At 36.3% G+C, this 12,175-nt stretch overlaps 1 protein-coding gene across 1 annotated transcript in view; it reads right to left on the reverse strand.

The window, feature by feature from the left end:
* The window catches only part of LOC149556247 (GPI-anchored protein LLG1-like), a 31,928-nt gene extending 20,096 nt beyond the window's left edge, over positions 1-11,832 (reverse strand). Inside the window, exon 1 of the mRNA XM_089830426.1 lies at positions 11,421-11,832. Within this exon, the coding sequence (XP_089686552.1) occupies positions 11,421-11,526 (106 nt within the window). The 5' untranslated portion in view covers positions 11,527-11,832. The remainder of the gene's footprint in view (positions 1-11,420) is intronic.
* Between the last annotated feature and the right edge of the window lie 343 nt (positions 11,833-12,175).

Genomic DNA, 12,175 nt, shown 5'->3' on the forward strand with positions numbered 1-12,175 from the left:
AGGTCTTCCTAGGCTTCAAGATTTGCTAGGTCTTAGCCCCCCAAAGTGTCTGTAACAGGACTTTCGCCAAACCCCTATTTTTAAGGGTTTCTAGGGCATGTGAACTAGTCTAGACCCCCGGCTTCTTCTTGATGCTCTATCCAACTCTTCTCCTCTCCTCCTTGCAGTTGTCTACCAAGGGCACATACCCTTTCACATTCCTACCATTGATTGACACAAACCAATCATTCTTGCAAGCTTCCTTGCTAATGTTCTATGCAAACTCCTAGCCAGTATGCCCTAGCACTTGCTAGTAAAAATAGCTTATTACCTTGGTGATTGGCTAGAATAACCTACAAGCCAAAAACTGAACTAGAATCTAAGCAAGACTGTAGGATGCTCTTGCACCATGGATATTATTGGCTTCATTCTTGATGTGATTGTGCTACGAATATTTATCATGTTCTTACAATGGACTTATGCAATGTTGCAAATGGGTTATTTGAATGGATTATTTAAATGAAGTTAATTAGATGCTTTATTGCGCAGTTACACATGCTTGTTCCTTTGGCTATTATATATTGTGCATCTACACTTGATGTTGTTTGTTTATTGTACTTGACTTATATCCCCAGAAGTGGCACTTGGGGTTAGTGATTTGGCCGTTCATACTAAGCCAATGTCATCCACATATGGGTGACATATCTGTCTGGATGGTATTATTAATCCTCTAGTGATTGAAAAATTCATATTCATTATGCATTTTGTGTTTAGACCCATGAGAGTGTCTTTGCATTTAGGATTCCGCAGTTGTCACGGAAAACATTATTTAAATGCAAGTTTAATTATTTAAGGAAATTTCATATTGATTTAGTTTATTTTAATTACCGGCTAATTTATCATAGTTGAATTCCAAGCAATTGGAATTCTCTGATTTATTTGGTAAAAGGGGCCATTTAGTTATTTAGTTATTTTAATAACCTAATTTATAAGTCACTTTGGAAAAGTGCTTATATTGGCAAATTAAAACTTAATTGTTCGTACTTACTTTGCTATTTTATGTTTGGAGAGCAAAATTGCTCAAACCCTCTTGTGGCAAAATCTTCTTTTGTCCATTGGGTGAGATTGGCTTGGCGGATCGTTGCAAGATTGATCTCATTGGACTCATTGCGAGAAAATCTTACTTTATTGAGCGTTTCATCACATTCGGTCGATCTGTTATTTTTGGTTACTATTCCTGTTTTTGCCCTTTTGGCTGCAAGGTAGGGCCTTCTCATTTTTATTGTTTTACTCCATTTTAGCTTATTTTTCTTGTTGCTAAATGCTCGAAGGATGAGAACAAGTGTTGCCCTCGCTTTCCATGCTTCAATTTGACCCAGTTGCATGGGTACAAACATATGTGTGAATTTTGGATTTTAATTTGTAAGTTTTCATGAAGTGATGCTGCTAACATTTACGTACAAGCTTGTAGCTCAAATTTTATTTATGATTTGGGCATTTGATCCCATTTGGCAAGTGGATTTTTCAATTTCATTGAATTCCAAGAGCTTTGATTTCGAGCGATTTTTACATGACCGTGTTTTGAATGCCGCCCAGATTTTACAAGTATTTCTTGGCACATGTCTTGGTTTTGGATTTGGAATGTTTGCTAAGTTTCCAATCCAACAATGGTTTTACTTTGTGTGCATTGGGATTGGTGTCAAATCCATACTCGTCAAATCCATACTCCCCATAATATGTTCGATTGAATGTATTTTATTCTTGATGTTTTTTGGCATTTCTCATCCAACCCTTGGTACTTTGGTTTCCATGTAGGTGGTTGTGCCGACACACAAGTACGTACATATGTATATGATGAGATCTTGCAAGACCCAAACTCCTGGATATAAGTCAGTTGAGGCATTTTTCATTTGGGGGTTGGGTTGGAAACTTGTATTGCCTAGGGCTACTCATTGTGTGATGAGCGTGGGTATGTAGGGTAGACATATGGAGTGGCTTCTCTCATGTACCCTGGCCCAAAAGTGGCCCAACAAGGTAACGTGAAGAGGTTTTAACAAGTGATAACTAAAATACATACTTGGGCAACAAAATTAATGAAAGATAAGATAAGATTATTGAACACCTGGCCTCTTGAATGAGTTGGAACAAAGGTGTGTGTCTACTAGCCTCCCAGGGAGTTGGAATGAAGACACAGTATTTGGCCTCTCGAGGGAGTTGGAGCGAAGATACATTGGCTCAAAGTTACTTGCACTACTCAAGGCTAGTAATGACACTCCACTAAAGCCCCTACATAGCTATCCCATAGAGTATCTAACTAGAGACCTGTTGTAGGCATTGTCCTTGTGATCATGGTGTTGGTTTCATGTTCTGTTTGGTGTGTGTGTTAGCCCTAGATGACTGTACTCTGTGTTTGTGGTCAGGTCACTATCTCCATCAACATGAAGAGTGTGGGCCTTTGGGGTACTACATGGTGGGAGGCGTAGCTACCTATACCACTGCTAGGTACCAATGTACAAAGACGATCTACTACCAATTTCGGGTTGGAGTTATGCTTCACTTGGATTCTTCAAGTATCTGGTGTATGTTCCCTTGTGATTTATGTTATTCCTTGATACTTCTATATCCTGCTATGAGACGATGTATCTTTTTTTACTTATGCATTCCCTTATGATGTTGTTGTCTACTAGATTAGATTAGCATTGTACTAAATGGATTAGTATGATTAGTTTTATTAATGCTACAAAGTGCTCATTCCTCGAGTTACATGGATCTAATAATCCCCAATGTGGAGGTTCTAACCTTATTTTAGATTTGACTTCGCATTCTAAGCTTAGTCTGGGTTTTGGGAAGATTTTGGGACAGCATCTCACACAATGGAATGATGGAAGAGTTTCATCGTATCCTATACAAAGTTTCACCATGCCCAGTGTTGAGTTTCATTGTATGAATTAGGGGATTATCGTACCCAATTATAAGTTTCATCATACGATACAATCAAAAGTATTATATGTAGTACGAGCATCTCATCATACCAAGTGTAGAGTTTTATCGTACGATACAGTTTGGGAAAGCTCCTACCCCAAACAGTGAGTACTTCCCGACATGTTCAAAAATTGTGATCGAGTATTTCGGATACCCTTTTGGAAGTTGTATCTGCCCAATTCATAACAATCTACATATTGGATGCTTTTGGGTTTGAGTATTGTGATGTTGTATCGTTGTTGCATATAAAACCAATTAATTAATTTGTATGGTTTAATCATCTAGGAAGTTGTGTTTGGGCTTTAAAATGAATGCTAGATTGTATCTTGGAATGAAGATCATATGCTTAACTCTTATAGTTGAAAATGAACGCATTGGTAAGCAATGGCGCTTGACGATCTTTGGTGGTTTGGTGTTTCAATCTTCCGTTGCGATCTGGTGTGATTGTATGCTTGTCGTAACTTTATCTTAACAAACAAACAAAAAAATAGCTTATGTTTATCCTTGTTTCCAAGGATCTTTAGGCAAGGACATTACATATCATATGGTAGTCCACTAAATTAGAGGAAAGCACTCAATACCCGGTAGTTGAGCATGTTCCAGTAGTTGAGTATGTTCCAATAGTTTTAGCATTTATTCATTTAAATGACAAATATTTTAGTAAAATGTATTGTTGATGGTGAGTACCCACATATGAGTGAAATTTATTCCTTAGATTTAGAAAGAAACAAATCATGTGATGCAAAACCAGCACACTAATAAAACATGACAATGCACAGCTCGTGTTTTATCTTTTTGGGGGGGGATTTTGGACACCTCAACAAAAAGCATAGTGATGTGGCATTATATGTGACTATGTCCCTAAAACCTTGGCAATAAGAAGGGTATTTGCCAAATAAGTTGTTCTAGAAAATTGGGAGTGATTTGAAATTTCCATGAAGGATTTTATAAGGTTCGAATATAGGATGCTCAATTAATGGCTCCTCTTCCCTATATCCTGGAAAAAAAATTAGCTGACTCTATCTATGAAATAAATAAATAAAAGCCATTGTCAATTTTTTTCAAAAAAAAAAATTCCGTCAGAATCAGATAGGGATTAAAAAGTTTTACAAGGAACCCTTTTTTATGGGAAATGTATGTTATTCTTGAGATCTTATGCTCTTTTTAATGATAATAAAGAGCTGATTATCAACTCCCCTCTTTGATTTTTTGGCGTCCTCTAGATATCTGACTAGATGTTATTAGATACATTGGCAATTCTTTAAGTGAACATGTATATTGTTCAGATTCAATAGTGAAGAAGGAATTAGGCATTGGTGTCAAAATAAAACTTTTAGAACCCATTACGCAAGCAATGTAGCTTTGCTCTACTTTAGCCTCCTGAATTCAGGAATTTGGTTTTGGATGTCTTCCCTAGAGATGCTTCTTGTGTTGCCAAGTTGGGCGCATGACGATGAATTGTGCAAAGGACTTGCAATCTTCAGAGCAATCTCAAGACAAGAAGAGGAAGGAGTGGTGCCCTAAATTGGTGAAAAAACAAAAGGACAAACCCTTGATTAACCCAACTAGGGAGAACAAAGAAAACTCACCTTTGGTTGACAGTGCCTCTAATAATTGTGGACATGGTTTATTTTGGAGAAGCCTAGTGTTCTATACCAAATAATTGAAGATGTTGTTTAGGGAAATGTTTCTCAAGGAAAAATTAGGCCCAATCTTGAAAAAATAGGGAGGGGGAGATGTTCTTGGTCTTTAATTATGAAAGTTTGGCCAATGAAGTTCAGAAAGATGGAAAGCCTAAAGACTATTGGACTACTGCTGATAATAAGGTGGAGAAAGGTGGTGTATGGTGAAAAGTACAATTAAAAGGATTTTTCCTAACATTCAAAGTTCTCTAGCAGTGGGAACACTGCCTGTCATAGTTGGAAAACTCAGACTCGGCAACAACTCGCCAAGCCCCCTAGAAGTTTATACGGGAAAAGATCGGTCATTTTTAAAACAAACTCAAGAAAACTTGGGAACCTAAAAAAAAGGCTAAAATTTAATTCAAAATACATTTTTTTGTAAATTTCAATAAGAAGATGCATCTAATGAGTCGATTAAAGAGAACACAAAAGGAACAAGCAAAGTTTAGATATATATAAATGCATAGTGAGCACAAAATCGCATTGTCATGCGGAATACTGATGGCAAGAAGCATAATAGTAAATAGTTTGTGTCAAATAAGAAGTATATATACATCATTACAATCACATCTTTTTCTGCCCAGCTCTACTAGCATACTGTAATTCTCTATTTTACATAATATATATAGGCTTTTTGTATTTTTTTTTTAACAAAAAAAAATGTAATAATAATTTTTATTTTTATTTTTAAGAATTTTTTCTGAAAAACTTGTTGATTTTTTGCAAAAACTCGGCAATTTTTTCTCTAGCCGAGTTGCAATTAAATCTAGGAAAAACTTGCCGGTCCCAAAAACTCGGCGATTAGTAGAAGCTCGCCGATTTTTTGGCAATTAGGCCAACTATGCTGCCTGTTGCAAGTATGGGGAACAAGGAGGAAGAAAAACAGATGCCTGCAAGGTTAAGCAGGAGTCTAAGGAAGAGATTCTAAATAGGAAGCAACATATTGTAGGTTTCTATTCTAGCGGAGGGCGAGTCCCCTAGCAAACAGCTATGAGGCTCATAAGTTGGAATGTCAGAGGATTGAATGGTTCTGACAAATACTGCCTGGTAAAAAGAGTTGATCGAGGATCAGCACTCAGATTTGGTTCTGCTTCAAAATCTAAAATCAGGAAGGAAGCTTCAGAAGAGTTCATTTGAAAAATTTAGACATGGTGTAGACCCACTATGGTAGCAGCTCAAGAAACAGCTGGGAATTCGATTTTTATGTGTGATGAAAGGTCCTTTAAAAGAGTAATGTCAATAGTGATCTGCAAGAGACTCTTTCTAATTTGTATGGACCTTTCTGTGGATGAATGGTAAAAACAGCTATGGGATTCTTTGAGTAATTTTAGAAGCAGATTTCCTGAGAACACTTAGATTACTGTTGGAGATGTCAACAATACTCTGAATAAGAGAGAACTATCTGGCAGCTCTAATTCAGTTTTCCTGGGTTTCAATATCCAAGCTACCTTTCAAAATCTATATAATTAAATATCCAGTAGATTGATGTTGACTCATAGATACATATACACATACGTACTATATATATAAATATATCAAGATCAATCTACAAGAATTGTGTCATATACAAGTGAATATGAAATAGTGGAAGGTATTATTTGTGTTTAAGCAAGTTGTAAAAATATAATTATTATAATCAGGGGCAAGAAGTTTATTGGTTTCAAAGGTACAAAAAATGTTTACAATTTTTCTGACAGACCACAATATAAAAATTGCTGTTCATGGAAGTAGGTTAATTTGTACAACTAAGAAATAAATGGCATCCAATTCAGCGAGTGTTGACAAACAAGGACAAGGCATTCCCCTATGGAAACAACTTATATCTTATCACTGATATAATTGGCCAGAAATTTAACATATGGAAAATCTAAATGCAACATTAATAAATCATCATGAAAAAATATTTGTTCATGTCATATTGTTGTGTACTTCATAACAAGTAAACACAAAACACCCTAAAAATTCCAACAATAAAGAAAACAACCCCAAACAAAGATCAAAGAACACAAAGAAAAGATATTTATGACAAATGAGAGTACAAGAATAATTCGATCTTCTTCACTTTTGTTTAAAGCATTTTAATTTGGAGCAGTTGAGAAAAATTCAGAATTAATCTCTTGCAAATAGGAAAATTGAGAATTCAAACAAAGCAATGGCATCAAATGCAACCACGATGAACCATTAATATGAGTTTGTAATCCTTTTCAAGGGCTTTGAGCATTAGCACTTGTCTGAATTACCTATTAAAAAATTCCAACAAAATAAGAGAAATAAAAAATAACCCAAAATAACCTAACAAGAAAAAGATAAGTCAGAAAGGAAATAACAGAAAAACGACCCAACAAAAATCCAATGTTTTAAACTGGTAGGCACTTTCTATGTGGGCTTTTGAGCCTGGAAAACTCTTTTTACAGCGGGGTATTGTCATCTTGCTAAGTAGCTCGCTTGCTTAAAGCATCTTAACAGCTGCTTTCTAAGCTGGTGAATTCTTATCCTCCTCGCCTGCCTGCTTGCTTTGTTCCGGTGCCCTGTGGCATGTATACAAACCTTCCATGTCCTCTGCACAGTGCACCAGGTGTTTGTGCCTGTTGTTTTATGTCATATCATGTCTGCCAAGGCACCAATGGTTTATGCCCAGCAAGAAGCTCTCCCATCGTTTAGAGCTTCCACAAACCTTCCTAGCAAGAAGACCAACAATATGTCTTCAGTACCAGTTGCCTGTACCTGCTATAATTCCACCATTTCTCGCCAATGCCAGTAAAAGAAATGGCCAGTTCTTTGCATTCAACATTCGGGTTTTCAGACCACAACATAAGGGCTTTCTTGAAATCAAAGGTGTGACAGATTTTCAGACCACAACATAAGGACTTCCTCAAAATCAAAGGTGCACTTCTTCTTTTCTCATGTTTCCCATTCTTCAGGAGACTTTTTGTCCTAAAGTTTTAAAAATTCGGTGTTTTAAAAATTCGGTGATCTGTACTTGTTTTGCATTTACCAAAAATTGTTTGATTTATGTCAGTTAGCGTTATCAATCATCAATTTTAGGAGGTTCTCATCTTGTTTTCAAGCAACTTGATTTATTGCTCCTTTGCATCTTATTTGTGGTATGCATCAAGGTTTTCAATAGACAACTGCTCAGCATTCTGGGTACTGTGCAAATGTTAGTCATCATTTGTGGAGGACAGCTTGTCCAACAAAATGACATCTACATGGTCTGACCAGGGAACAAATACAGATACTATGAGCCTCTCCCTGTCTCTGTGTTTGTCCGCTCTTGCTTTTATTTTATTTGTTTCTTGAAAAGCTTCAATGAAATATCTATGGTTCAGAAGTAGCTTATACAGCACTCTTAGTATTGCTGTCATTTTTTAAAAGAATAGTACAACTTAAAAAAGCACAAACCCAACATTGAAGAATATGAAGATTTATTGTGCCTAAATTGCCCTCAACTCTAATGATTCTAATTCAAACAGATACCATTTTGATCCAAGCACCGCCACTGAAGTTTTCTCGGTGTCATTTGCTCCTCTGCTATCTTTTGACCTATTCGCAAATTTGTCTATTGGATTTTACTGCTGAAATTGCTGGCATTCCAAGCACAATAATTAGATCTGCACGTTTTCACTTTTGTATTTGTAGTTAAATTCTAGAATTTTTAATGTTCAAACTTCAGAGCTTTGTTGGATTCAAAAATAATGTCCATTTTTTCGGGGCAAATTCATAGACTAATGAGCACCTTTAATATTTAGAGTCCGATACGCAACCTTGCCTCGAGCGGCAATGACAGAGAAAGTTTCAACTCTTGGGTCAAGTGTAACCAATTTTATATTTTGGGCTAAACAAGGTTAATTGGAGAACATGAACAACAAGATCATTTTATCATGATTTTGGGCTGAATACGGTCAATATGAAGAACAAGATCATTTTGTCATGATTTACTGCTCTGCTGTTTGTATTAGGATTTTGTGTTTTTTTTTCTGATGATAATTAGGTTTCATATTTGGATTTTGACAGATTTATTGTGCCTAAATAGCCCTCCATCCCTAATTCTAATTCAGACAGCTACCATTTTGGTCTGGCTTTGTTGGATTCAAAAATAATGTCCATTTTTTCAGGGCAAATTCATAGACTAATGAGCACCTTTTAATATTTAGAGTCCGATAAGCAACCTTGCCTGGAGTGACAATGACAGGGAAAGTTTCAACTCTTGGGTCAGGCATAACCAATTTTATATTTTGGGCTAAACAAGGTTAATTGGAGAATATGAAGAACAAGATCATTTTATCATGATTTTGGGCTGAATAAGGTCATTTGAAGAATATTAACAACAAGATCATTTTGTCATGATTTACTGCTCTGTTGTTTGTATTAGGATTTTGCGTTTTTTTTTTCTGATGATAATTAGGCTTCATGTTTGGATTTTGACAGATTTATTGTGCCTAAATAGCCCTCCATCCCAATAATTCTAATTCAGACAGCTACCATTCTGATCTGAGCACCACCATTTAAGTTTAATCAGTGTCAAATGCTTCTCTGATATTTTGTACTATCTACAAATTTGCCTATTGGATTTTACTATTGATATTGACTGCATTCCAAACAGAGTCATTAGATCTACACTATTTCCCTTTGTTGGACTCAAAATTGACGGTATCAAATTTGATGTTAGTTTTTCTGTGGCAAACTTACAGACTACTCACCCTGTTAATATTCATATAGACTCCAATATGCAAAATTGCCTGGAGTGGCAATGACAAGGAAAGTTTGAAGTTTTAGGTCAAACTTAATCAGATATTTGGGCTAAATAAGGGACCTATCTAGAATTAGTGACCCAGATCCAATCCTGATTTTTCTCACTAATATGAATGCTTTGTGGGCTTTAATGCATTGTTCACAGTAATGCAATCATGCTGGGAAAAGAGAAGATTGCATATGTAGCAATAAATGCCCTCACATGAAAGTATGATTGGTACAGAAATTTTCCATAGAGAAGTCAAAATTGGGACTCTACACTAACACAGTGAATTCGCCAATCATAGATTACAAATGCATGTTTTCCTTGCAGATTGTGAAATGTACTTGGATATGGACTTGCTCTACCCTTTGAGACAAATAAGATTAGTTAGTATTTGTTTTTGTTTTAACAGATTAGTTTGAACTATATTTTTATGTAAATTTGGGTTGTGCGGGAATGCCCATAAGATAGACCAACACAACACTCGCTGCCAGTATTGACTCTGGATGCCTTTCCCTAATTGATGATTGAGAATAGTTCACCTACACCTATATGAATAGTCTTCTATATCCTGTAAACTTGTTTTCGCTTCCATGACAACCGGATATTTAATTTAAAAATTAAGAATGTGTGGAGATTTATTTTGAAATTTGAATGTGTGAATCTATAAACAAAACGGAAGCATCACTCTCACAGCTATGCAATTGGTATACAGGATGCTTCACAGATGTCAACGTAAACTACAGCCCAATCTGTTTCAAATAGGTCATTCACAAGAAAATTCAATGCAGTTTTTGTTCCCTCTTTCGATTTTTAATTGGAGGCTAAACAAGAAGCACCAATTATTTTTGTTCTCAGCTGCAAATTGATAATAGACATCCCTGTGCATACGATTCATATCAGGATGGTAATTCAAAACAGACATCCACAAAAGGTGCCAACATCTGCACTATAGGGAAGACTGAGTGTTTGATTGCAAACTGTGCATGCCCACAACTGCTTCTAAAAAATTTCAAGTTAGTGTTGCAGCTTTAAACAATATAGACAACATATATGTGCCCACACAATTACTCCAGATAAATTTCCAGTTCATGTGGCACACCAAGCAATATACAGTCTTGTATATTATTACAGTCTCTAAGGTTCCAAGGTTCTGCAAATGATAACAATACTGAATTCCTATAACAAAGTTCCTTTCCAACAGTAAACTGATCCACATGCACCTATCCAACAAAGCAACTGAATACTAATTTCAATTAATTGACTACTATGCTACAGCCAACAAACTGGCGGTGACTTTTCCGTCTTTAACGCAGCGACTGTAGATTAATAAAAAAAAAATTTTGCTTTCACTCTCCACAGCTCTCTCACATTACTAAATGAAAGTTTCCATTATAAACAGTTGACATGAGCTCTGATTTATTTCTGTTTCATGGCCAGACATAGCACTCTGAACATAAAATTTGCAGGTGGCTTACCGTATGTGGTATATGAATACAAATACTATACCTAAAAAGCACTATACAACATCCTCACACTACTAAGGCAAGAAGACAGCATTCATGCACTAAAAGAAGCGGAAACGTTTCTTTATTGTTCCATGAAATTTTTGAGATGGTCAGTCAACATGATATGATGTACCAGTTTTCTGCAGCCCCCCTGAAAAAAGCTAAAACAGCACGGTATAACATTCTCACCTTACAAAATGTACTGATGCTACATTTAATCAGTTGACAATCGCAATGTTTTGCATCTATTCAAACAAAGATTTTTTGTCGCTTCCTTTGCATTCTAAATTAGTGATCAGAATTCTACCGATGATATAAACAGAAACCCTATGGGCTCAAGGTTGCCCACAAAACAGCATGCCACTGCTAGATCTATACGAATTCAACTGACCCGAAACAGATTCAAACGTTGCAATCACAAATCAATTCAATCTTCCTCATTTCACCGCAACGGATTTGAAGTTCACGAGAATGAACGATCCTAATTCAATCGACAAATATCTCAAGTGGAGTGAAAAAATCTGAAGAACCCACCTGAAATATACTGTACTACAGATGGGGTCGAAAATACCCTCAGATAAATCAGAGTGAACAGAAGTATCGCGGAATGCGCATATAGTCTTGCACCGAACAACATCATCGGGCCGTATAATCAGACGAAAACAAAGCCGTTTATTGAGCTTCTCGCTGTATATGTCTGATTTCTAGTTCTGTTTACCACCATCGTCGAATGTTCGTGGGTTTAAAAATGTGCTGATTCCGTGAAAATGAAGAGCTGGAGAACCTGCCCAAATATGGAAAGAAATTGGCGTGGTTATAGTTGTTAAAGTTTACGCGTTGCAGGTTTCGTTGGCATACGCGGGTTTCAATTTACAGAATAATTTCGCTGTTTGTTTTCTCTGATTAGTAAAATGTCGTGATATGAATATCAGGATTTGATTAGTAAAATGTCGTGATATGAATATCAGGATTTAACTGTGTGATTTTGAGTCAAACTCGATGACCCATATTTCATGAGTAGTGATTCAACATGAATCCATCTCTCATGAGAATAAATGGAACACTTACCACTCATTAGATCTAGGTGATGCTCACAGGGGTGAAGCACCGGGACTTCCCGGGAGGTCACCCATCTCAGTACTACTCCACCCTGAGCGGGCTTAACTACGGAGTTTCCTCCTTAGTTAAACCCAAAGCTTGCAGCCTGAGATTGCAAGCTTGCAAAGCTTGCAATCTCTAGTAAAATGTCTTCAATAAATCCATATGATAGATAGATGGATAAAATTTTA

Source organism: Cupressus sempervirens, chromosome 5, assembly GCF_028749045.1.
Source record: "Cupressus sempervirens isolate cs-2001-9-10 chromosome 5, ASM2874904v1, whole genome shotgun sequence".
Taxonomy (NCBI): domain Eukaryota; kingdom Viridiplantae; phylum Streptophyta; class Pinopsida; order Cupressales; family Cupressaceae; genus Cupressus; species Cupressus sempervirens.